Source organism: Oryctolagus cuniculus, chromosome 16, assembly GCF_964237555.1.
Source record: "Oryctolagus cuniculus chromosome 16, mOryCun1.1, whole genome shotgun sequence".
In the NCBI taxonomy this organism is placed as follows: domain Eukaryota; kingdom Metazoa; phylum Chordata; class Mammalia; order Lagomorpha; family Leporidae; genus Oryctolagus; species Oryctolagus cuniculus.
Window position 1 is genome coordinate 69,817,512 of NC_091447.1, and position 26,948 is coordinate 69,844,459.

Below are 26,948 nucleotides of genomic sequence, written 5' to 3' on the forward strand. Positions count from 1 at the left end.
ATTCCCTATATCCAACTGTCCTAGGTCTCTGGATGCCACCTGAGATGGTGCTGTCCTTGGATGGGGAACATCTGTGTGCTGTGGACATTATGAAGTGTAGAGGTGAGACTATTAGACAGCCTATGCTTCCAGCAGGTGGGAGATGGTTACACAGGCCCTAGACAGGAATCTTAAGAAGGCTGTCAACAGGCCCTGCTATTTCCCTTTCTCCCTTCTCCTTCCCCTGTTAATAATCTCACATCCTTAGGAAATCCATGGGATCTCTCCTATACCATGGTGTGGTATGTATACTCGGCTGCCCCATTTCCATTTTTCAGAGGTGAGAGAATGGTGTTGGAGGAAATTTAACTATTGCCCTCCAGATTCACAGCTCATTTACCTGTGGGTTTTTGTAGAGCTCCAAAAGCGTTCCAAACTCAACAGACAATGCTGATGTAGTTCCAGCAATGACAGCAACGTGTCTCCCTTGTGTATGGCAGGTGTAGTTAGGGGAAGGCATATTAATCCCAATCAACCAATATACTATGCTCAGTAAGGTGTACTGTTCACTGGCAAAGGCATTGAAGAATTTGAAACCAAGGGTCAGGTTGGGGAGGAGCTGGGAGTCCTTATTGATCTCCTGGATGGCAAAGCGGAAGGCCAGCACGTATTGGTAGTTCTTCCACAGCCACCTAAAGAGAGGGGCAGCATCGGGGAGAAGGGTGAGACCATGGAATTCAGAGCAACAACACAGCCACACCCTGAAGCAGCAGTGGTCAGACTCAGGCTTCCACTCAGTTGTGCCTCAGCTTTGGAAAAAGAAGGAGATGCAAATGAGGTTTCAAGGGCTCTAGAAGATTGTAGAATGGCCCTTGGACTCCTCTGAAGCAAACTGTGCCCATGATCACACTCACCTTCATGAACCCTTCAGGAAAGCTTCAATGCATCCCAACCTAAGGACAACACCTAGGAGCAAGCATTTCTGTTTGCAGTAATTTCTGGAGTAGGCTGAATGCCACCTGACTCATCAGTTGTTTAAAGTTTTAGAACATTCTCCTCCTCGGCCAGGTCCATCTGAGCCATTTGTCCCTGGTCCTTGCTTTAATTTCCTATTCTAATGTTTTGCTTTGCTCAAATCAGATTTAACATTTTGTTTTCCTTGAAATGTAAACATTTTTCTCCTGAACTCAGATAATTTAGGATGTTTCCATAGTTTCCATTTTTTCTCTATTGAATTCACATTTTTCATTTCATATTTTACACCTGTATGTTCAATCCTTTTTTCTATATATCTTCTTAAAAACTTGTTACTAATACAAAGAAATATGATTTTATATATTCCAGATACAGTCCTAAGAAGATAACCACACTTCCCTCCTTCAATTCTTCCTCCTTCCTTTCTCTTTTTTCTATTCATCTTTGCTACAACATAATTTCAATTTACTCTATAATCACAGCATATATCCTGAGTGAAAATGGTTTCTTAGAATTTAAGAGCTCTCACATTTCATGTGTATGAGAAATTGGATGGTCTATTTTCTCACTATGGGTTTCTTTTTTTCTTCTTCCCTTGGAATTCTTTTGAACTTTTATAACTCATTACATTTCTTCCAGAATTTGAATGCTAAGAATATTCATACCTGTTAATAAGTTGCATGGGACTTAATAGATTCATCCAATCATTCCTTTAGTTGCTCTGCACTGAATATTATGTTTCTATGTTGGGCTTAACTAATAGTTTGTCATTTCTTCATCTCCTCAATATTATAATACATATTCAAAAAGTTTCTAATTGGCAGTGCTTTATTTTTGCTGATTGCCAATTATTGGGTCACACAGTGTTGTACATGTTGTTCTTATATGTGGAGTTTGAAATTGAATTTTGTCTTATTGGTAAGTCAACATTCTATAGACACTTAATCTGAGGAGATTTTCAGATCACATAGGGGAGTTCTTAAAATTGAGGTTGACCTGGCACAGAATTTATGCTAGTGGCATGTGTCCATAGCTTAAATTTATTTGTTTGAATTACAAAATAAATTCATCGAATAAACATTTTCTGTTAATCTTTTGGCCTCAGTAGAATAATTTTTCACTGTGAAGAGCATACTGCATTCACCTTGGGTTATTTATAACACTTGCTGTCAGCTGAAAGTTGACTAGCTTAATTCTTTTTTGCTGAAGACAAAGTTCTCAGTTGTTAATTTTAGGACCTGGCATGCTGAGTTACTATTTTGAGTAAACAGGAATGTCTGACACCAAGGCAGACTTAGATATTGTGATATTTTGGGTGCCAGCACTGTGGCATAGCAGGTAAAGCTGCCACTTGCAATGCCAGCATCCCATAGGGGCACTGGTTCAAGTCCTGGCTGCTCCGCTTCTGATCCAGCTCTCTGCTATAGCCTGGGAAAGCAATAGAAGATGGCCTAAATCTTTGGCTCCTGCTCCCATGTGGGAAGGTCAGAAAGAAGCTCCTTGCTCCTGGCTTCAGCTGGGTGCAGCTCCGGCCATTGTGGCCAATTGGGGAGTGAAACAGTGGATGGAAGACCTCTCTCACTGTCTGCCTCTCCTCTCTCTGAGTAACTCTGACTCTCAAATAAATAAAATTAATCTTAAAAAAGATATTTTGAGAAATGTATACTAAATGTTGCTGCAAGCCACAACATGAATAAAACAGGAAACATGGTGCACTGCAATTTGTCAGTCACAAAAGACCACAAAGGATATGAATCAATTCACATGAGGGGGCCATAATAGGCTGACCCTCAGAGACACAAGACAGAGGGGTGGGACGCAGTAGGAGAGAAGGAATGAAGGATGTGGAGACACTGAAAAGGAGTTAGGGATTTGTGAGCAGGTGATAAACATCTACATGTTTATCAACAATGATTTGGTAACTCTTTTAAAAATCTTGATAAAAGACTTTATCTCGTTATTTAATGATGTACCCCCAGCATCTCAGAGAAATATGCAGTTTATTAAATAAAACTGATCATTAGAGTATTACAGCCACACAAAATTAATGCCAAATCAAAGGCCAAATATTGGGTAAACAAATGTGGGATATGCACATGAAATAACTCCTGTCAGGCAAATAACAACATAACTTCCATCAGCTTTGAGGAAGTTCAATCACAGTATTGAAGCTGGAGCTTGAAGTCAAACTTCACAAAAAATTAATCATCTGAGCCCATATTAACTAAAGGAGATTGAAGCAAATGCAATTTTAGAGTGTGGCAAGCACATGAGGGCTAAAGGTCTGCACAAATTAGGGTGGCCAGACACTTTTCTACCTGGGGAAGAGAAGGCAGAGAGCAAAGCCTGGCCTCCAGTTTGTGGCATGGGCTGACCTTTCACCCTGAGATCATGAACAAGGCAGCTCCTCACTGTCTCCCACACAGAGTCCCTGAGATGAGAGATTAATTCACCTTTAGAAAATCACATCCTATCTCCCTAAATCTGACAGAGTACAAACGATCAGTAGCTGCCACATAACCAGAAGATTCACATGCATAAAGTGTTTACCATAAATGTCCCATTAGGCATTTTCGCTAATAATATAGAAATTAAAAATGCACAAAGAAATTTAGTGAAACATTGAGAAGGGACAGAACACTGTGAAGGCACCGACTAGGAGAGACTACATGTTTTAACACTGTGCCTCAGAGGTCGCCAGCCCATTAGCAGTTGCCCATAGTGCATGGCAACCTGCTGAGTTGATAAGCATTAAATTCCAAAAGTGCTGATAAGAACAGACATGCTCCATTTAAACCAACATCTCTCTGCCTCACTCTCTTCTGAACACATGAGCATGTGGTTCTCTGCAGTGAGTCAGAAGCACACTCCACTGTCACCACCAACAAGGGTGCAGAGACAGGATGTCTTGTTTCTAATCCTCTTCAGGCATCCATGTTAACAGTTACTAAAACACATGCTGCACAGGTGCGTCAAGCCCAGAATTAATGCAGTTTCTGTGTGGTTCCTGGAGAAAAACCTTCAGGATCCAAGTGAAAGTCTTGGGGAAGATAAATCCCTTTAATCTTGCTACATTCAGGGAGTCAAGCCTGCAGTCTGAAGGGGCTCAGTTAATGATGTGCGGTGGGACAAAGTCTGTTTATGGTGGCACATCTTAGATACACATGGATTCACTATTGGGTACAATAGTGACAATGCTCTTTTCAGCACTGGAAATCAGAGTGACCCCTTAATCTTAACACTGACCACAGACCAGGGTCTCAGTGTCTCAGGACACCTGTGCCCACTCCATGCATGCAGGTAGGATTGGAGTCCCCACATTCTGCCTCATTCCAAGATGCTGAGGGCTGTATTTGAGAGATCTAAGCCAATGGAGTGGGCAGATAATCATTGATGTCACTTCTCTGTCCCTGAAGGACCAAGAAGCAAATAGAAAAATGAACAGCAAGGCATGGAAGGAACAAGAATGGAGTGAACCTGCAACTTCCTTTATTGGCATTTTGGCACTTTCTTCATACCTTCTAGCATTCTCAGAAAGGATTAAACACAGTAGTAACACACACTCACATTCAATGGTAGCCACATTTAATGCATACACACAATCTTGAACTTACCAAGACACAACAGTTTTATACTGGGGACGATGTAAAAAAGACATCTGGACCTTTTTGCTTTCTGGTTCTGGGTAGTAGAGAGGGAAAAAATCACCCAGGATCAGGTCTCCATCTTGGTTGATACTTGGCTTAAGGTAATTATTGCATTCCCTGTGGGTCATGCCCTGTGAAGTGTGTATAGTGTGCAGGAGTAGGCACAGAACACTCACAGACAACATCTTGCCAGGGTTTTCACAATTCAGAGATGAAGCCCAAAATGTCAGCTGAGATTAAGGAACAAGGAGCTGGCAGGTGTTGGCAGGCTCAATCCCCTGCAGAGAACTGCTCTCTGTGCAGGGCACTGCTGAATCCTAGTATTGCTGTCTGCCAGTCTAGTGAGTCAGAAAGGGACACAACTGGAAACTACAGGGAGTCATTTCTAAAGAAGTCCATGCAGTGAGACATTAGTGTCCATGTGATCAGCACAGCACTGGCAGCTCGGCCTTTTCTTTGCTTCACTGTGTCCCATACAGAAACTCAAGGAATCATCCTGCCCTGGGGCTCTGCACCTGTTACCCTCCATTCTAGGGGAAAACACGTTGGAAAAACATGTTTTGGACTCTCATTCCTCTCCTCCTTGTATGATTTCATCATGGTCCAACAAGGCACTGGGGACCACCTAATGATTGGACAGTGCACAAAGGGCTAAGTGTTACTCCAGTGGACTTCTTGGTGTGTTTGGCAAGTTTAGAAAGAGTTGCTGCTAAGATCAACAAAACATCCAGTTGCATCATTCCACATATGAGTTGGAAAGAAGTCAAGGGCTGATGTCTATCATTGATGACTCTGCTCCCCACCCAGTCTCTTCATTGCTGTGTCTAATATCATTCTCAAGTTTGCAAAACTCTGCTGAGAACATTGGCTTCGTGATTAAGAATGAGCAGGCATATTCAGAAAAGGGTACCAATTCTCTCACCATGTATAGCCCTCCACACAATTAATCCAGTTACCCACTTCCCTGAGGTTCTCCCCATTTAACAAGCCTTTAGCATTGGTATGGTTTCCATGTGACAAATGAAAGGAATTCTGTTCTGTATCAAACATGGATTTCTAAGGCTGTCTATTTTCTCTCACTTTTTACAGGAAACATTCTCAACCAGATTCCTCTACCTTTTTAATTGATAATCTCCTTACCTGTTTAATTGTTAACTTTAAATCATCTAGATTTATGGATCTGAGTGAATGTGTTGATAGCTGTACACATTGTGGATGCATTCATCTGGCTCTTTGCCATGTGTTTTACCTCACATCCTCTTCATTTTTTTAGGTTGACCACATTAAAGTCCAGTGCCTCAGCATTTTTGCAAGTAAACTGCATGCTGTTCCCAGGCTCCCCATGATGTGCAACACATCACTTGAACTAATTGGTCTTGTCTAAATGAAATTTTATTCCTCTAACTTCTCCTGAGCATTGAAACTCCCAGCCTTGGTAACCTTTGTTCTTTTCTACTTCTGTGAATAATGACATGGGGATTTTGACAGGATTTGCACTAAGTTATTATATGCCTTTTGATATTATGTATATTTGAAGACTATTAATACTTATAATACACAATATCATATTTCTTTGCATTTATTTGTGTGTATATCCATTTATCTTATGAAGATTTTAGTTTGTATATCTTTCACTTCCTTGCTTAAATTTATTGAGTTTAGTTTCCCCATCATGATCATGCTCTTCAAGGTTGTACCCCTTACCTATGATATATCTTGTAGCAACCAATTACACTAATTCACAAATAAGCCTCCATTCTACAAGACTCACACACCAACTTAAAAAGAAAGGAGAAAAGTACTTAATAAATGCATGAAGAATTAGAAATTGAAGAAATAACATGTCATAGAACAGAAGACACATGGTTGACAGTTTCATCAGATCAGGAAGAAAAAGGGGTCAGGTAGGTAGTGGGTAAGAATGTGATTTTTTTTGTGGAATTCTAGAGGAATCTTTGAAAGGTAGGTAGCAACAGTGGTGGGGAAGGGGCCTACTTCCAAGGGCCACCATGTAACTGAGAGATGAAGGGTCTAGAATTTGTGGAGGTGGACAGATGAGCCTCATGCCTCCTGGACTTCATCCAACATCTCTCTAACATGGCAATGATTCAGGCAACAGGTATGCCTGATAATGTTTTTAGCAAGCTGTCATCCTTGTCTGAGCTGGAGCTTTAAATTCTATATAAAATATTCTAATGATAGCATATTGTAGGCATAATACTTGGGGTAACTACTCAAAAATATATAGGCCAACAGAGAAATGAATGGTATCACATTGTTCACATGAACACATATAGTCACATGGACATGGTTCATGTTTAATCCATTTCTAGGATTCCGAATTTGGGGTGTGAGGGTTCCACTACTTAGGAACTAACTATGCATTAGGAATTCAACCTCTGTTGTTATGGAAAACACTTGAAAAATTCCCTAGGATTGTCCCACTATGGAAACACAATATGAAATAATGGCCATTCGCTAAGATCCTCCATAAAGAGGCAGTTGAAATTTGAATGGAATAAAAGGGACAAAGGCAAATATGTATAGTCTCTACAAGGATGAATGAGTCAATCATAATCTCTTGAATTATAGTGTACCATAATATGATAATTATTCTGATTGTATATACCTAACATTTTAGAATATATAAAGGAACACATTTGGTATTTATATATATGCTTTGGGTTGCCATCTTTTTCTGTACCACTTCCATCTCTATTCATTAGCTTTTTTTCCTGGAAAACTTTTATTTAATAAATGTAAATTTCAAAAGTACAACTTTTGGATTATAGCAGTCCCCCCCCCTTAACCACCCTCCCACCTGCAAACCGTCCATCTCCTACTCCTTTTCCCATCCCATTCTTCATTTTTTTTGAAAGATTTATTTATTTATTTGAGAGTCAGAGTTACACAGAGAGAGGAGAGAGAGAGAGGAGAGAGGGAGAAAGAGAGAAAGAGAGAAAGAGAGAGAGAGAGGTCTTGCATCCGATGGTTCACTCTCCAATGGCTGCAATGGCCAGAGCTATGCCGATCCGAAGCCAGGAGCCAGGAGCATCCTCCACGTCTCGCACATGGGTGCAGGAGCCCATGGACTTGGGCCATCTTCTACTGCTTTCCCAGTCCATAGCAGAGAGCTGGATCAGAAGTGAGGCAGCTGGGTCTTGAACAGGTGCCCATATGGGATGCCGGTGCTTCAGGCCAGGGCGTTAAACCTCTGTGCCACAGCACCCCCCCAATTCTACATTGAGATTCAATTTCAATTATCTTCATATACTGAAGATCAACTTAGTATATATTAAGCAGAGATTTCAACAGATTGCACCTACATAGACACACAAAGTATAAAGTACTATGTGAATACTAGTTTTACCATTAATTTGTTTAACAAAAACATTAAGGACAAAGATTTTTTTTTAATTTTTAAAAAATTTTTAAATTTATTTTTTATTTATTAAATACATATTTCCAAAGTACAGTTAGTGGAATACAATGGCTTCCCCCCCCATAATTTCCCTCCCACTCACACCCCTCCCATCTCCCGCTCCCTATCCCATACCATTCACATAACGATTCATTTTCAATTGTCTTTATATACAGAAGATCGATTTAGTATAAAGTAAAGATTTCATCGGTTTGCACCCACATAGAAACACAAAGTGTAAAATACTGTTTCAGTACTACTTATAGCATTACTTCACATTGGACAACACACTAAGGACAGATCCCACATGAGAAGTAAGTACACAGTGACTCCTGTTGTTGACTTAACAATTTGACACTCGTGTTTATGGCGTCAGTAATCTCCCTAGGCTCTAGTCATGAATTGCCAAGGCTATGGAAGCCTTTTGAGTTTGCTGACTTCGATCTTATTCAGACAGGGTCATAGTCAAAGTGGAAGTTCTCTCCTCCCTTCAGAGAAAGGTACCTCCTTCTCTGATGGCCCCATTCTTTCCACTGGGATATCACTCACAGAGATCATTCATTCAGGTCTTTTTTTTCCCAGGGTGTCTTGACTTTCCATGCCTAAAATACTCTCATGGGCTCTTCAGCCAGATCCGACTGCCTTAAGGGCTGATTCTGAGGCCAGAGTGCTGTTTAGGACATCTGCCATTCTATGAGTCTGCTGTGTATCCCTCTTCCCATGATGGATTGTTCTCTCCCTTTTTGATTCTATCAGTTAGTATTAGCAGACACTAGTCTTGTTTGTGTGATCCCTTAACTCTTAGACCTATCAGTGTGATCAATTGTGAACTGAAATTGATCACATGGACTAGTGAGGTGGCATTGGTACATGCCACCTTGATGGGATTGTATTGGAATCCTCTGGCACGATTCTAACTCCACCATTTGGGGAAAGTCCAATTGAGCATGTCCCAAATTGTACATCTCCTCCCTCTCTTATTCCCACTGTTATATTTAACAGGGATCACTTTTCAGTTAAAATTTAAACACATAAGGATAATTGTGTGTTAATTACAGAGTTCAACCAATAGTACTAGAACAAAAAAATACTAAAATGGATAAAGTATTACATTGTACATCAACAGTCAGGACAAGAGCTGATCAAATCACTGTTTCTCATAGTGAAGGACAGAGATCTTACATGGGGAGTAAACGCACAGTGACTCCCGTTGTTGATTTAACAATTGACACTCTTATTTATGACGTTAGTAATCACCCAAGGCTCTTCTCATGAGCTGCAAGAATATGGAAGCCTCTTGAGTTCACAGATTCCAATCTTATTTAGACAAGGCCATAATCAAAGTGGAAGTTCTCTCCTCCCTTCAGAGAAAGGTACCTCCTTCTTTGATGGCCCCATTCTTTCCACTGTGATCTCACTCAAAGAGATCTTTCATTTAGGTCTTTTTTTTGGCACAGTATCTTGGCTTTCCATGCCTGAAATACACTCATGGGCTTTTTAGCCAGATCAGAATGCCTTAAGTGCCAATTCTGAGGCCAGAGTTCTATTTAGGACATTTGCCATTCTATGAGTCTCCTATGTATCCCACTTACCATGTTGGATCATTCTTTCCTTTTTAATTCTATCAGTTATTATGAGCAGACACTACTCTTGTTTATCTGATCCCTTTGACACTTAAACCTATCATTATGATTAATTATGAACCGAAACTGATCACTTTGACTAGTGAGATGGCATTGGTACATGTCACCTTGATGGGATCAAATTGGAATCACCTGGCATGTTTCTAGCTCTACCATTAGGGGTAAGTCCATGTGAGCATGTGCCACACTGTACATCTCCTCCTTCTCTTATTCCCACACTTATATTTAACAGGGATCACTTTTCAATTAAATTTAAATGCCTAAGAACAATTTTGTGTTAATTAAAGCGTTCAATCAATGGTATTAAGTAGAAAAAAATTCTAAAATAAATAAAATAGTAAGTTGTTCTTCGACTTTCAGGACAAGGGCTGATCAAGTCATTGTTCCTCATAGTGTCTATTTCACGTCAACAGGTTTCCTTTTAGGTGCTCAGTTAGTTGTCACTGATCAGGGAGAACATATGATATTTGTCCCTTTGGGTCTGGCTTATTTCACTCAGTATGATGTTTTCCAGATTCCTCCATTCTGTTGCAAATAACCAGATTTCATTTCTTTTTTACTGCTGTATAGTATTCTATGGAGTACATATCCCATAATTTCCTTATCCAGTCTCCTGTTGATGGGCATTTAGGTTGATTCCATGTTTCAGCTATTGTGATGTGAGCTGCAAAAACATTGAGGTGCAGACATCTCTTTTATATGCCAATTTAATTTCCTTTGGGTAAATTCCAAAAAGTGCGATAGCTGGGTCATATGGTAGGGCTGTATTCAGGTTTCTGAGGATTCTCCAAATTGTGTTTCATAGTGAGTTTCCCAGTTTGCATTCCCACTAACAGTGGGTTAGTGTGCCTTTTTCCCCACATCCTAACCAGCATCTGTTGTTAGTTGATTTCTGTATGTGAGCCATTCTAACCGAGGTGAGGTGAAACCTCATTGGGGTTTTGATTTGCATTTCCCTGATTGCTAGTGATCCTGAACATATTTTCATGTGTCTGTTGACCATTTGGATTTCTTCTTTTGAAAAATGTCTATTCAGGTCCTTGGTCCTTCTCTTAAGTGGGATGTTTGTTTTGTTGTTGTGGAGTTTTTTTTTTTAATCTCTTTGTAGATTCTGGTTATTAATATTTTATCAGTTGCATAATTTGCAAATATTGTTCCCATTCTGTTGTTGCCTCTTCACTTTCCTGTTTCTTTTGCAGTACAGAGACTTCTCAATTTGATGTAATCACAACTATTAATTCTGGCTTTGACTGCCTGTGCCTCTAATATTTTTCCAAGAAATTTTTCCTTGTGCCTATATCTTGCAGGGTTTTTCTGATGTTCTCTAATGATTTGATGGTGTTGGGTCATAGATTCAGATCTTTAATCCATGTTGAGTGGATTTTTGTGTAAGGTGTAAGGTGTAAGGTAGGTGTCTTGCTTCATGCCACTGTATATGGAAATCCAGTTTTCCCAGCACCATTTATTGAATAGACTGTCCTTGCTCCAGGAATTGGTTTTAGATCCTTGATCAAATATAAGTTGGCTGTAGATGTTTGGATTGATTTCTGGTGTTTCTATTCTGTTCCATTGGTCTATCCATCTGTTTCTGTCCCAGTATCATGCTGTTTTGATAACAACTGCCCTGTAGTATGTCATGAAATCTGGTATTGTGATGCCTCTGGCTTTGTTTTTGTTGTGCAAGATTGCTTTAGCTATTCAAGTTCTCCTGTGATTCCATATGAATTCTGGCATCACTTTTTCCAGATCTGAGAAGAATGTCTTCGGTATTTTGTTTGGTATTGCATTGAATGTATAAATTGCTTTTGGGAGAATGGACATTTTGATGATATTGAATATTCCAATCTATGTACATGGAATATTATTATATTTTTTGGTATCCTCTTCTATTTCTTTCTTTAAGGTTTTGTATTCTCATCATAAAGATCTTTGACATCCTTGGTTGAGTTTATTCCAAGGTTTTTGATTGTTTTTGTAGCTCTTGTGAATAGGATTTATCTTAGAAGTTCTTTCTCAGCTGTGGCATTGCCTGTGTATACAAAGGTTGTTGATTTTTGTACATTGATTTCAATCCTGCTACTTTGCCAAACTCTTCTATGAGTTCCAAGAGTCTCTTAGTAGAGTTCTTTGGATCCCCTAAATAAAGAATCATATCATCTGCAAAGAGGGATAGTTTGAGTTCTTCCTTCCCAATTTGTATCCCTTTAATTTCTTTTTCTTGCCTAATGGCTTTGGCTGAAACTTTGAGTACTATATTGAATAGCAGTGGTGAGAGTGGGCATCCCTGTCTGGTACCAGATCTCAGTGGAAATGTTTCCAACTTTTCCCCATTCAATAGGATGTTGGCCATGGGTTTTTCATAAATTGCTTTGATTGTATTGAGGAATGTTCCTTCCATAGCCATTTTGCTTAGAGTTTTCATCATGAAAGGGTGTTGTATTTTATCAAATGCTTTCTCTGCATCTATTGAGATAATCATATGGTTTTTCTTCTGCAGTTTGAAAATGTGGTGTATCACATTGATTGATTTGCAAATTTGACCCATCCCAGCATATCAGTGCAGAGAAAGAAATAAAAGCCATGGGAAATTATTGTTAAACTTTACTGAGGTGAAATTTTTTTATTTTCTTTTTTTTTAACTTTTATTTAGTAAATGTAAATTTCCAAAGTACAGTTTATGGATTACAATGGCTTTCCCCCCAAAACTTCCCTCCCACTCACACCCCTCCTATCTCCTGCTCCCTATCTAATTCCATTCACATCAAGATTCATTTTCAATCATCTTTATATACAGAAGATCAATTTAGTATATATTAAGTAAAGATTTCATCAGTTTGCACCCACACAGAAACACAAAGTGTAAAATACTGTTTCAGTACTAGTTATAGCATTACTTCACATTGGACAACACACTAAGGACAGATCCCACATGAGAAGTAAGTACACAGTGACTCCTGTTGTTGACTTAACAATTTGACACTCGTGTTTATGGCGTCAGTAATCTCCCTAGGCTCTAGTCATGAATTGCCAAGGCTATGGAAGCCTTTTGAGTTTGCTGACTTCGATCTTATTCAGACAGGGTCATAGTCAAAGTGGAAGTTCTCTCCTCCCTTCAGAGAAAGGTACCTCCTTCTCTGATGGCCCCATTCTTTCCACTGGGATATCACTCACAGAGATCATTCATTCAGGTCTTTTTTTTCCCAGGGTGTCTTGACTTTCCATGCCTAAAATACTCTCATGGGCTCTTCAGCCAGATCCGACTGCCTTAAGGGCTGATTCTGAGGCCAGAGTGCTGTTTAGGACATCTGCCATTCTATGAGTCTGCTGTGTATCCCTCTTCCTATGATGGATTGTTCTCTCCCTTTTTGATTCTATCAGTTAGTATTAGCAGACACTAGTCTTGTTTGTGTGATCCCTTAACTCTTAGACCTATCAGTGTGATCAATTGTGAGCTGAAATTGATCACTTGGACTAGTGAGGTGGCATTGGTACATGCCACCTTGATGGGATTGTATTGGAATCCCCTGGCACGATTCTAACTCCACCATTTGGGGAAAGTCCAATTGAGCATGTCCCAAATTGTACATCTCCTCCCTCTCTTATTCCCACTGTTATATTTAACAGGGATCACTTTTCAGTTAAAATTTAAACACATAAGGATAATTGTGTGTTAATTACAGAGTTCAACCAATAGTACTAGAACAAAAAAATACTAAAATGGATAAAGTATTACATTGTACATCAACAGTCAGGACAAGGGCTGATCAAGTCACTGTTTCTCATAGTGTCCATTTCACTTCAACAGGTTTCCCCTTTTGTGCTCAGTCAGTTGTCGCTGATCAGGGAGAACATTTGATATTTGTCCCTCTCAGACTGGCTTATTTCACTCAACATGATGTTTTCCAGATTCCTCCATTTTGTTGCAAATGACTGGGTTTCATTGTTTTTTTTACTGCTGTATAGTATTCTATAGAGTACATGTCCCATAATTTCTTTATCCAGTCTACCGTTGATGGGCATTTGGGTCTTAGCTATTGTGAATTGAGCTGCAATAAACATTAAGGTGCAGACAGCTTTTTTGTTTGCCAATTTAATTTACTTTGTGTAAATTCCAAGGAGTGGTATGGCTGGGTTGTATGGTAGGGTTATATTCAGGTTTCTGAGGAATCTCCAGATTGACTTCCATAGTGGCTTAACCAGTTTGCATTCCCACCAACAGTGGGTTAGTGTCCCTTTTCCCCCACATCCTCTCCAGCCTCTATTGTTGGTAGATTTCTGAATTTGAGCCATTCTAACTGGGGTGAGGTGAAACCTCATTGTGGTTTTGATTTGCATTTCCCTGATTGCTAGTGATCTTGAACATTTTTTCATGTGCCTGTTGGCCATTTGGATTTCCTCTTTTGAAAAATGTCTATTGAGGTCCTTGGCCCATCTCTTAAGTGGGTTTTTTGTTTTGATGTTGTGGAGTTTCTTGATTTCTTTGTAGATTCTTGTTATCAACCCTTTATCTGTTGCATAGTTTGCAAATATTTTTTCCCATTTTGTTAGTTGCCTCTTCACTTTCCTGACTGTTTCTTCTGAAGTACCAACACTTCTCAATTTGATTCAATCTCAAATGTTAATTTCATCTCTGACTACCTGTGCTTCTGGGGTATTTTCCAAGAAGTCTTTGCCGGTACCTATATCTTTCACGGTTTCTCCAATGTTCTCTAATAATCTGATGGTGCCTGGTCATAGATTTAAGTCTTTAATCTATGTTGAGTGGATTTTTGTGTAACATGAAAGTAGGGGTCTTGCTTCATGCTTCTGCATGTGGAAATCCAGTTTTCCCAACACCATTTATTGAATAGACTGTCGTTACTCCAGGGATTGGTTTTAGATCCGTGATCAAATATGAGTTGGCTGTGGATGTTTGAATTGATTTCTGGTGTTTCAATTCTGTTCCTTTGGTCTATCCATCTGTTTATATACCAGTACCATGCCTCCGGCTTTGCTTTTGTTGCACAAGATTACTTTAGCTATTTGAGGTCTCCTGTGTCTCCATATGAATTTCAGCATCATTTTTTCCAGATCTGAGAAGAATGTCTTTCATAAATTGCTTTGATTATATTGAGGAATGTTCCTTCTGTACCCAATTTGCTTAGAGTTTTCATCATGAAAGGGTGTTGAATTTTATCGAATGCTTTCTCTGCATCAATTGAGATAATCATATGGTTTTTCTTTTGCAGTTTGTTAATGTGGTGTATCACATTGATTGTTTTGCGTACATTGAACCATCCCTGCATACCAGGGATAAATCCCACTTGGTCTGTGTGGATGATCTTTCTAATGTGTTGTTGCATTCTATTGGCCAGAATATTTTGAGGATTTTTGCATCAATGTTCATCAGGGATATTGGTCTGTAATTCTCTTTCAATGCTGCATGTTTTTCCGGCTTAGGAATTATGGTGATGCTGGCTTCATAGAAAGAATTTGGGAGGATTCCCTCTTTTTTGATTGTTCTGAATAGTTAGAGAAAAATTGGAATTAGATTTTCTTTAAATGTCTGGTAGAATTCAGCTGTGAATCCATCTGGTCCTGGGCTTTTCTTTGTTGGGAGGGCCTTTATTACTGTTTCAATTTCTGTCTCAGTTATGGGTCTGTTTAGGTTTTTGATGTCTTCCTGGTTCAATTTTGGTAGATTGCAAGTGTCCAGGAATCTATCCATTTCTGATAGATTTTCCTGTTTGCTGGCGTACAGGTCCTTGTAGTAATTTCTGATGATTCTTTTTATTTCTGTGGCGTTTTGTTGTTACATATCCTTTTTCATCTCTGATTTTATTGATTTGGGTCTTTTCTCTTCTTTTTTTAGTTAGTAGGGCCAATGGGGTGTCAATTTTGGTTATTTTTTCAAAAAAAAGTTTCTTGTTTCGATGATTTTTTGTAATGTTTTTTTGGATTCAATCCTGTTGATTTCTTCTCTGATTTTAATTATTTATCTTCTCCTACTAGATTTGGGTGTGGTTTGCTGCAGATTTTCTATATCCTTGAGATGCATTGAAAGCTCATTTATTTGGTACCTTTCCAATTTCTTGATGTAGGCACCTATTGATATAAAATTTCTTCTCAACACTGCTTTTGCTGTATCCCAGAAGTTTTGGTATGTTGTGCTGTTATCCTCATTTACTTCCAGAAAATTTTTGATTTCTCTTTTGATTACTTCTAGGACCCATTGTTAATTCAGGAGCATGTTGTTCAGTCTCCATGTGTTTGCATATGCTCTAGGGATTCCTGAGTTGCCAATTTCCAACTTCATTCCTTTATGGTCTGAGAAGCTGCATGGTATGATTCTAATTCTTTTGAATTTCCTGAGACTTGCTTTATGGCCTAGTATGTGCTCAATCCTAGAGTAGGTTCCATGTACTGCTGAGAAGAATGCAAATTCTTTACCTGTAGGATGAAAAATCTGTAGATATCTGTTAGATTCATTTGGGATATAGTGTCATTTAAATCTACTGTCTCCTTGTTGATCTTCTGTCCTGTTGATCTGTCTATTTCTGAGAGTGGAGTATTGAAGTCCCCCAATACTATTGTATTGGGGTCTATGTCTCCCTTTAAGTCCGTTAACAAATCCTTTAAATAAACTGGTGCCATGTAATTAGGTGCATATACATTGATAATCGTTATATCTTCCTGTTGAATTGATCCCTTAATGATTATATAGTGTCCTTCCTTGTCTCTTTTAACAGTTTTTGTGTTAAAGTTTATTTTGCCTAATATTAAGATGTTTATGCCCTCTCTTTTTTCATTTCTGTTGGCATGGTATATCTTTTTCCAACCTCTCACTTTCAGTGTGCATGCATCTTTGTTGGAAAGATGTGTTTCTTGTAAGCAGCAAATAGATGAGTTTTGTACCTTAAACCATTCAGCCAATCGGTGTCTTTTAACTGGACAGTTCAGGCCATTAACGTTCATTGTAACTATTGATAAGTAGTAACTTTGCCCTGCCATTTTCCCAAAGATATTTTCTAACATATGCTTTGAATTCCCTGTGATCTTTTGCTGTGAGGTTTCCTTCCTTTACCTTCTTTCATATTGATGTCTGTGTTTCTGTGTGTAACACATCTTTAAGCATCTTTTGCAGTGCTGGACGAGTGGTGACAAATTCTTCCAATTTCTGTTTGCTATGAAAGGTCTTTATTTCACCTTCATTCACAAATGAGAGCTTTGCAGGATATAATATTCTGGGCTGGCAGTTTTTCTCTCTTAGTACCTGGGCTATGTCTCGCTATTCCCTCTAGCCTGTAGGGTTTCTGATGAGAAGTCTGCTGTGAATCTAATTGGAGATCCTCAGAGTAATCTGATGTTTCTCTCTTGCACAATTTATGATCTTTTCTTTATGTTTCACTGTGGTGAGTTTGATTACAACCTGTCGTGGTGAGGATCTCTTTTGGTCATGTTTATTGGGGGTTCTATGAGCTTCCTGTACTAGGATGTCTCTGTCCTTCTCCAAACCCGGAAAGTTCTATGCAAGTATCTCACTAAAAAGGCCTTCTAATCCTTTATCTCTCTCCATGCCTTCAGGAACTCCTAGAACCAAATTTTAGGGTTTTTAATAGTATCCTGTAGATTCCCCACAATATTTTTTAGATTTCTAATTCCTCTTCTTTTCTTTGGTTAGACTATAAACTTTCCTGTGCTCTTTCTTCTAAGTCTGATATTCTCTCTTCTGTTTCACTGATTGTTTTTAAGGCTCTCTAATGTGTTTGTCATTTGATTTATTGAGTTCTTCATTTCATTTTGATTTCTCCTCACTATCACAATTTCCTGTTCTACAAGTTTCTGCATTTCATTTTGATTCCTCCTTAAAATTTCATTTTCTTGAATGAGATTTTCTATCCTGTCCAGTAAGGATTTCTGTAGCTCAAGCATTTGTTTTTGAAAACTTCTAATTTTTCCTATCATAAATTTTTTGAAATCCATATCTTGCATTTCTTCTATCTCATCACCTTCATAATCTTGGTTTGGGATGTCTTGTTCATTTGGGGGTTCCATAATGTCTTCCTTGTTCTTGTTTCCTCAGTTGCTGCATTTGTTGCTTGGCATTGTGAAGATATTTTTTGGATTCTTCCCTCACTGTGGTGTTTTTTTCTTGTTATACTGTGACTGTATTAAGTGGACTGTTTGCTTTTGATGGAGCCTTAGAGGCTTGAGATGGGTGTGGCCTGAGAGCTCTGTTTGGTTCCTCAGGGATAAGGGTGTGCCAAAGGTGACACTCCCAGGTTAGGCATGGTAAATCTCTCTCTCTCTCTCTCTCTCTCTCTTTCTTTTTTTTTTTTTTGATTCAGAAGGGAAGTAATTCTGCAGAGCTGAGCAGAATTGAAGGTCGTTAGCAGGTGAATGATATACCCACAGGAGCCCGAGATCAGAAGCTCTTTCCCAAGGGCTACACTGGGAATCTGTGCTGCCCTAAGTGTGGGCTCAAATTCTCCTGCAGCCTCCCACTGGGTTGCCAAGGTTACCAAATTGTAGTGTCTCTGGAGAGTACTCATGTCAATTCTGTGAGTTCTCTTCCCCACCATCTCTTTTTTCACAGTCTCATTTCATTAGCACCACACATTCACTAGGTCCTAATCTCCTGTTATTTCACCCCCTCCCTGAGTCAGGTTTTTTTGCTTGGCTGGGGGCGGGTGCAGTCCTGAGGTCCAGCCGCTTATGACATATGTCCAAAATGGCACCTGCTCTTTGTCTTGCTCATCTTTGAGAGGTGAGTGGAGAGAGAGAAACTCGTGTCTGTACCGGTCACTTTTTTTTTTTCCTCTCTCTTCTAGTTAGCCTGGTGAACTTTTCCCCACAGGGTTTCAAGCCTCATTCCCTCTAGTCTCCTGTTTCCACTTTCCCGCCAGTGTCTCAGGCTATTGAGGTTCGACTCACCTCGCATTCCAGTGCTGGTGCATTGATTCTGCCACTGGTGTCCCGAGCCGTGGGCTCCCGTGCCCTCCACGCAGGCCCACCATGAATCACTAGTTCCAGAAGAGTTTCCTCTGCTGTTTCTTCCCCTACTCTTCCTTGAACCTGCAGTATCTCCACTTTTATTAAACTGTCTCTTCACAGACTATCAGTGTGCTCCCTTCCTATTCCACCATCCTGTTGCTCTCCCCAAGGTGAAAATTTTACACAAATAAACTACATATACACAGCATCACAACTTTATAAGTTTAGAACTACCAGGGGCAGCTAGAAATGTACAAGCAGATTTGGGAAAATGTGTATTAAGAAAAACTGTGCTTGGATATAATTCATTTAATTGAATTCAACTGATATTTCATTCTATTTTGTTAAACTTTAAAAAAAATTATTTGAAAATCAGAGTTACTGTGTGAGAAAGAATCAGAGAGAGAGACAGATCTTGTATCTGCTGATTCACTCACCAATGGCTGCAAAGACCTGGACTAGGGCAGGCCAAGTCAGGATGCAGGAGCTTCAATCATGTCTCCAGTGTGACTGCAGGGGCCCAAGAACTGGGACCCTCATCTGCTGCTTTCCCAGGCACATTAGCAGAAAGTTGAATTGGCAGTAGAGCAGCTGAGATTTGAACCAGTACTCACAGTGATGCAGGGAACTGTGGAAAGTGGCTTCACCTGCTGCACCACAAGGTCAGCCAAAATTTTGTTAAATTAAAAAAAAATTATTGCTATAAAAGAAAAGATTTCATGTATTCCATTGATAGAATTCTAAGAAGATAACCATCCTTTCTTCCTTTGCTTTCTCAATCTCCCATGCTTCCTTTCCATTTTCCTTTTAATTTTTGCAATAACATCATTTGAATTTGCTTTAAATTTTAGGTTTAATACCCCACAAATCATAATGTTCCACAAGTGAAATGTAGAAAGATCACTGCACCACAGGAATTTAAGCTAGGGCCATAAAAACAAATCAATTTCTGAGATGCCAGTTTTATTTTATACATTATGGGTTTTTCTTCCATTCTATATTATGCAGTACATATCACCAAAAATCTTATATGATATTTTCTTTATGGAATGGGTATATTTCATTATGCATAATGGTGTCCAGCTGAATCTATTATTTTGCCAAAGAGAGGATTTCATTCTTTTTTGGGGAATGGGTTAAACTTTTTATTTTATTTTATTTTTTATTTTTATTTTTTTGACAGGCAGAGTGGACAGTGAGAGAGAGAGACAGAGAGAAAGGTTTTCCTTTGCTGTTGGTTCACCCTCCAATGGCTGCCGTGGCCAGTGCACTGCAGCCGGCGCACCACGCTGATCTGAAGGCAGAAGCCAGGTGCTTCTCCTGGTCTCCCATGGGGTTCAGGGCCCAAGCATTTGGGCCATCCTCCACTGCACTCCTGGGCCACAGCAGAGAGCTGGCCTGGAAGAGGGGCAACCGGGACAGAATCCGGCACCCCGACCGGGAATAGAACCCGGTGTGCTGGCGCCGCAAGGCGGAGGATTAGCCTAGTGAGCCGTGGCACCAGTCCTGGGTTAAACTTTTAAAAGTGCACATGAATGTACTACCGTGTGGAACCATCACAACAATCAAGATATTTCACATATAAAGCCACATTGTTCTCATATGGAAGAGCTAAGATGAGCTTTCCTAAACCTCTGACTAATTATTCATGGTCAGCCACCCTGTGGAACACATTCTGTGATTTTTCTGTTTGGATTCAGATGCTCTCTATCATTTTAATAGGAGAGAGGCAGAATTCCCCACACTTGAACCCATGATATGATGTTCATTCAGACAAACATCAGCCTAAACCAAATAGACTCCCTGAGGATAGAGAGGAGTGAAAAGAAGGATTTCTCAGTGCATGTGCACTCACAACTTGAATCTGAATGTTCTCCCTCTTTCCAATTGTGCCTGCCCTCCAGCTTCATCCACTTCTGAGGAAAATTCAATTTACCAACAGTGCTGGGGAGGACGTTTCCTTCCATGAAATGAGACACCGTATGGCACACTATGATATCCACAACATTGTGAATTTTCCTGCTGGATTTCGGTTGCTGATCAAAATCTGGGGGTTTTCCTCTGAGAATGCATATGGGCATGATTTGGTCCTCAATGAAGAGATGATAGAATGGCCTGTAGCATTCATGGAGGTGTGGATCCATGGGAATGTTGCATACATACAGAGCGTCTGAATAGCATCTGAGAGGATATTATGTGTGAGATTTTAAATAAGCATTCAACTCTCATTTCACATCTTGGCTTAGAAGATATGGTGTTGCTTACACATATATGAGCCAGTGTGTATTAGAAGTGCACATTTGTACTAGTATTATTGTTTTTACTTTGGGCATATTTATGTATCCTGAGGTTGAGTGACTAGAAAGAGCAATGTTAAGGAATAGAGATAGAGATCAATATGTAGACATGAAATTACTAAAGACACATCTACACAAATTCTAAAATTTTATTTCAACTTTTTTATTTATATAAGGTGAAAAAACTTCGTGTATTAGATATATATGTATAAGCATAGTGATATTTTAATCTTTTGGTGAGAGTCGTAATTATGTTTGCTGCAGTATGAACACAAGTAAATTATGAGTTGACTATTTGAAGAAACCATCCCCATTTTCCTTTTTTATTGTGTTTGCCAATTAGTTCAGTTTTTCTTCTGAATTTTATCATCATTGTGCTGTTGAAATACCCCAGACAATTTTGTGGGTGATTTTTATAACTAGTGTGTGTTATACCACAAATGCAATGGTAGTATCAGGAATTTATTCGCTCCCTGGGTCTAGAAGTCCAGAAGTAGATCAATGCACAATCCATAGTTTATAATATTTGCTCATCTTTTCTTTATAGGCTTGTCTTTTTCTGAGTCATTACAATCAGAAGTGTACATAGTCATCATTTTTTTTTGGAATATTTTTTCTGGCATGTAAAATCTTCTACTCAATTAAGGAATGAGGCATGTAAAACAGTCTCAGACATACACATTCTGAGAATAATTTTACCACATAAAAAGCCAAACTAAAAGATTTCAGAGGAAGCAATTCAATAAAGAGACAAATGTCCAGAAGCATAGATCTGATGATGATCAAAATTAAACCCATCAGGTGCCCTCATAATATTTGATAGGCCATTGTCAAACTTGGATTAAGCATCATAGAAACTTGAATTTGATGTTTGGATAAAATTGACAAGACACAGACTGGTGAGGTTATAGTGATGACCTTGGGATGAAGAGGCAAATAGTGACATCATATCACAGTGTCTAATGTCATGCATAGCAATGACCATCACTTCTCTTTCCCCTACAGATGCCTCAGTCTTTGTGTAGCCAGAGGTGTGGTCCAGGATTCAGGAAAATTCACAGGAAGGAAAATATACCTGCTGCTATACTTGTGTTGTTTGTCCAGAGAGACATTTCCAATCATACAGGTAGAAAACATTTGACTTACCTGTGAGAACTCCAGCCTATGAACTATTTCTTGATAAAAAGGAAACCAAGAATATTTGCAATGGGATCAGAGTGCCCTATTGTCTCATGAACACCTCCACTCACTCTTTCCATACCCTTGTTGTATGCTCACTATCACCATCTCATTATGTATAAGCTGTTGTCTTGCAGTGCTCAAACTCTCAAGCTCAGCTCTGACACTGATTCTATCTGGTGTCCTTCTTTCCCATCCAGTGCAGGATGAGACCTTCTCAATCTGTGATCTAAGGTCTAAACAAGAAATATAATATTTGTGTTTCCTAATGCTCCATTTGGATATCTAGAAGGCTTAAAATCAAAACTTTTTTATACATAACTGACGAGAAGGAAGCTGCTTCATATGAATTGTGATGGGAGTATTATATGACTTTCTGTGCTACATCCTTGACATTGTGCATGCTGTTCACTACACATAATGAATGCCACCACTTGTCTTTTATGTATATGCTAGAAGAAGAGAAAAAACAAGGTGAAATATAGAGACACAGCATCCTAAAAATGATGCAACTTGCTAACTCCAAAACCATTTGCAAAATGCAAATATTTAAGCAATGTTAGGTATCAAATAAAATATCAGAGCCAATTGTTTTGAGAAATGTAAAAATGTACTAAGTCTCATTGGTAAATAGTTCCACTGTTCAATGTAGAATAAACATCTTTATAATAATTTGAATTCTTCAAAAAGGATGTTTTAATTCACATAATCTTAGCTTTATAAATATTTTTATTTCAGTATCTTCAAACAAGCTATATATAGTTTCCAGTATAAAGAAGATAACAGGCTGGCACCATGGCTCACTAGGCTAATCCTCCACCTGCAACACCAGCATACCAGGTTCTAGTCCTGGTTGGGGTGTGGATTCTGTCCCAGTCGCTCCTCTGCTAGTCCAGCTCTCTGCTGTGGCCCAGGGAGGCAGTGGAGGATGGCCCAGGTCCTTGGGCCCTGCACCGGCATGGGAGACAAGGAGAAGCACCTGGCTCCTGTCTTTAGATTGACACAGCACGCCAGCCACAGTGGCCACTTGGGGAGTGAACCAATGGAAAAAGGAAGACCTTTCTCTCTGTCTCTCTCTCACTGTCTAATTCTGCCTGTCAAAAAAAAAGATAACAGAAAAATGACTTCAAGTTTCTGTGAAAATACTCAACATGCAGTAAGTTAGTGAAAGAAAGAAAACTAAAGTATCATGTACCCATTGTACAATGTACACTTGCCTATGTGTTCCTGGGGTATCTTTGAGACAGGTGCTGAAAGCACCTACATTCTATGAAAAGTAAAGGGAACACATTGAAAAGAATTGAAAGAGAGAGTTCCTCTAAATTTTTGCAAATATTTATATTTCTTTTTTTTTACAAAACATCTTTATTTATTTGTCTGAATATCAGCATTACAGATAGAGGGAGAGCATAATAGAGAGGGAGAGAAGATACAGAGAAAATCTTCCATCAGGTAGATTCACTCTCCAGATAGCTGCAATGGCCAGTTCTGGGCCAGGCGAAAGCCAGAAACCAGGAGCTTCTTTCAGGTCTTGCACAGGACCCAAATTTGAGCCTTTCTCTGCTGGTTTCCTAGGCACATTGGCATGGAGATGGTTTGGATGTAGCTCAGCCATGACATGAACAGGCACCTGTTCAGATGCCATCATTGCAGGCAACTCCAGTCCTGAAGCTTGTATTCTTGCATGAGCACTAAGGATAAAAACTGAGTAGGACTCTTACTACAAGTGTAGCCATACTAATAACATTTTCTTGCTTTTTAAAAAAGATTTATTCATTTAATTTAAAAATCAGAGATACAGAGAATGAGAAAGAGAGAGAGAGAGAGAGAGAGAGAGAGAGAGAGAGAGAGAGAGAAAGATTCAATCCAATTGCTCAGGCCCCAGATAGAAACAATGGCCCAGGCTGGATGAGGCAGAATCCAGGAACCAGGAGCCTCATCTGGGTCTCCCACATAGGTGTGGGGGTCCCCAGTGCTTGGGCCATCTTCTGCTGTTCTTTCTAGGCAATTAGCAGGGACCTGTATTGGGAAGTGATCAACTGGAACACAAAACAATGTCCATAAGAGATGCCGGCATTGCAGGTGGTGGCTTTGCCAGAATACTGGCCCTATTGTTTGTTTGACATTTTATTGAAAGAGACATATTCACCAACTGGCCCGTTCTTAATGACTTCTTTCATGCTGTAGCAGCAGAAGTGCATTATTTCAAGTGAGACAATGTGGTGTCCAATGTGGTGTTCACAAGAGCTAAAATGGAGAACAAGCCATGCTTTCAGGTTAGCAAGAGTGCCTAGTTGTTTTTCAGCAACATGATGAAAATACCACTTACTACCATATACCCTCATAAAGACAGACAGCTACAATTCTATTCAACCACAGTATCACAACAGTTATATGGAAATACTGACAAGACGAGTCCATGTAGGAATTAGAGTAGAGAAAAATGTATGGCGGTCCCAGGAATGACACATAATTTATATAGGTCATCTCCATTTGAGGATAAGTGAGAAAAACCTTAACACTGATGACCCCAGAAAAATATTCTAACCCATGTGAACCAAAGGCTTCTCCTGAGAAAGCCACTGGGGACTGTAGAGAAGAGGGCTTGGAAGAATCCAAGCCCATATGAATTACAGGAAATTCACCATGTTATAGAAATTAAAACATTGAAAAAAAGTCTGAGCGACAGGATGAGACCACAGAGCCCCACGTGCAAAGGAGCTTCTTTGAACCAGTTTCTCCTATGGGAGTCAAGAATTGTCCCTGGGTCAGGAGTGCAGAAATATCCTTTAGTGTTTCTTGGTATATATCAGAGCAGGATGGACTCACCATGACTTTGAAAAAGGGACCCTTTTCCTGAACAGGGAAAAGGAGCAAATTGTGAAATGGAAACGTGGATCTTGCTTTTCCCCACAGATGCAGAACAATGCATCCCCAGTGCAGATCACGAGTACCCAAACCTGGAGAGAAACCACTGTCTCCCCAAACTGGTGACCTTCTTAGGCTTTGAGGAATTTCTGGGGATGGCTCTGGCCTGCATGGCTCTGTGCTTCTCTGTCCTCACAGCTGCAGTCCTCTGGGTCTTTGTGAAGCACCAAGACACTCCCATCATCAAGGCCAATAACAGGACCCTCAGCTACATCCTGCTCATCGCCCTCCTCCTGTGCTTCCTCTGCTCCTTACTCTTCCTTGGCCGTCCCAACACAGCCACCTGCCTCCTCCAGCAAATAACATTTGGCCTTGTGTTCACAGTGGCTGTTTCCACTGTGCTGGCCAAGACCATCACTGTGATTCTGGCCTTCAAAGCTCTGAAACCTGGAAGAACAATGAGGCGATTGCTGGTAATAGGAGCTTCTAACTTCATCATTCCCATCTGCTCCTTGATCCAACTGGCTCTCTGTGGCATCTGGTTGGGAAGTTCTCCTCCCTTTATTGACACAGATGCATACTCTGAGCCTGGCCACATCATCTTGGTGTGCAATAAGGGCTCGGCCACTGCCTTCTACTGTGTCCTGGGCTACCTGGGTTCCTTGGCCCTGGCAAGCTTCACTGTGGCTTTCCTAGCCAGGAATCTGCCTGACACATTCAATGAAGCCGAGTTCCTGACATTCAGCATGCTGGTGTTCTGCAGTGTCTGGGTGACCTTCCTTCCTGTCTACCACAGCACCAAGGGGAAGGTCATGGTGGCCGTGGATGTCTTCTCCATCTTGGTCTCCAGTGCAGGGCTCCTGGGCTGCATCTTTACCCCCAAATGCTATGTTATTCTCATAAAACCTGATAAAAATTCTTTGAAAGTTTTAAAGAATCAGAGCAGTTTTAGGAGACCCTAAATTATTTTTCTCAAATTTTCTTCACATTTCTACCTTTGTAAGCAAAATCCAAGATGAAGTAGCCTTTCAACTTTGTCAGATAAGCAAAACTAAAAGCCATTGTTGGTTAGGCATTTGGCCTTGCAATTAAGATGATCTTGCATCCCATAATAGTATCTGGGTTACTAATTTGGTTCTGACTCCTGACCCCAGTCCCCCCCCCAAAAAAAAAAACCCATTGAGTGAGTGGTAACAACTCAAGCTATTGGATCCTTGTCAGTTATTTTTTTTCCTGGCTCCTTGCTCTGTCTTCAATCCAGGCTCAGCCACTGCAGGCATTGTGAGGTGAAGCACTGAAAGGTTTGTCTCTCAACCATCTCTCCCTTTCTCACAGTTTTTCTCTCTTCCTCTCAAAAAATACAAGGCAGTCTAGAAATATTTTCATATATCTGATATGATTTGGATAAATTGAAAATGTAATGCCATGTTAAAGAAGCTAGATCTAAGAGGTCTCATATTACCTCATTCCAATGCCAGGAACTGTCCAGAGTAGGTAAACACATAGCAACTAAAGAGATGAATGGTTGCATGAACCACGTTCATGCAAGTTTGCAAGTGGCTGCTTAGTGGACAAAGGCTTTGATTATGGGATGATGCAAAAGGCTTCAATCTACACAGACATGATAATTGTACAACCCTGTGAATATACTTTATAAAAAGTCGATGTAGAATTTGAGTGTAAAAGTACTGTAACACCACATCCTTGTACATTACTTCAGTGGTTCCCACAGGGTATGTGAATTTCACCGGAGTAATAGCATCATTGTTTCCTGGAATATGAACACTATGCAAAGGCAAAAAGAGAAAGCAGTCAAATGATGGAGTACACAATTACAGAATAATGCCTATAATCATGGAATCTACCGATAGTTGTGATAAAGATATGCTGTCCAAATAACAAGACAGTAATTATTGACTAAGATGTTTGTGAACAATACAGTGTCCAAAGTGAAGAATGCTCAAGG

At 39.8% G+C, this 26,948-nt stretch overlaps 1 protein-coding gene across 1 annotated transcript in view; it reads left to right on the forward strand.

Moving 5' to 3' along the window:
* Positions 1–6,410: 6,410 nt before the first annotated feature.
* The window catches only part of LOC138845780 (vomeronasal type-2 receptor 116-like), an 86,287-nt gene continuing 65,749 nt past the window's right edge, over positions 6,411–26,948 (forward strand). The window contains exon 1 of the mRNA XM_070059361.1: positions 6,411–6,505. Within this exon, the coding sequence (XP_069915462.1) occupies positions 6,411–6,505 (95 nt within the window). The remainder of the gene's footprint in view (positions 6,506–26,948) is intronic.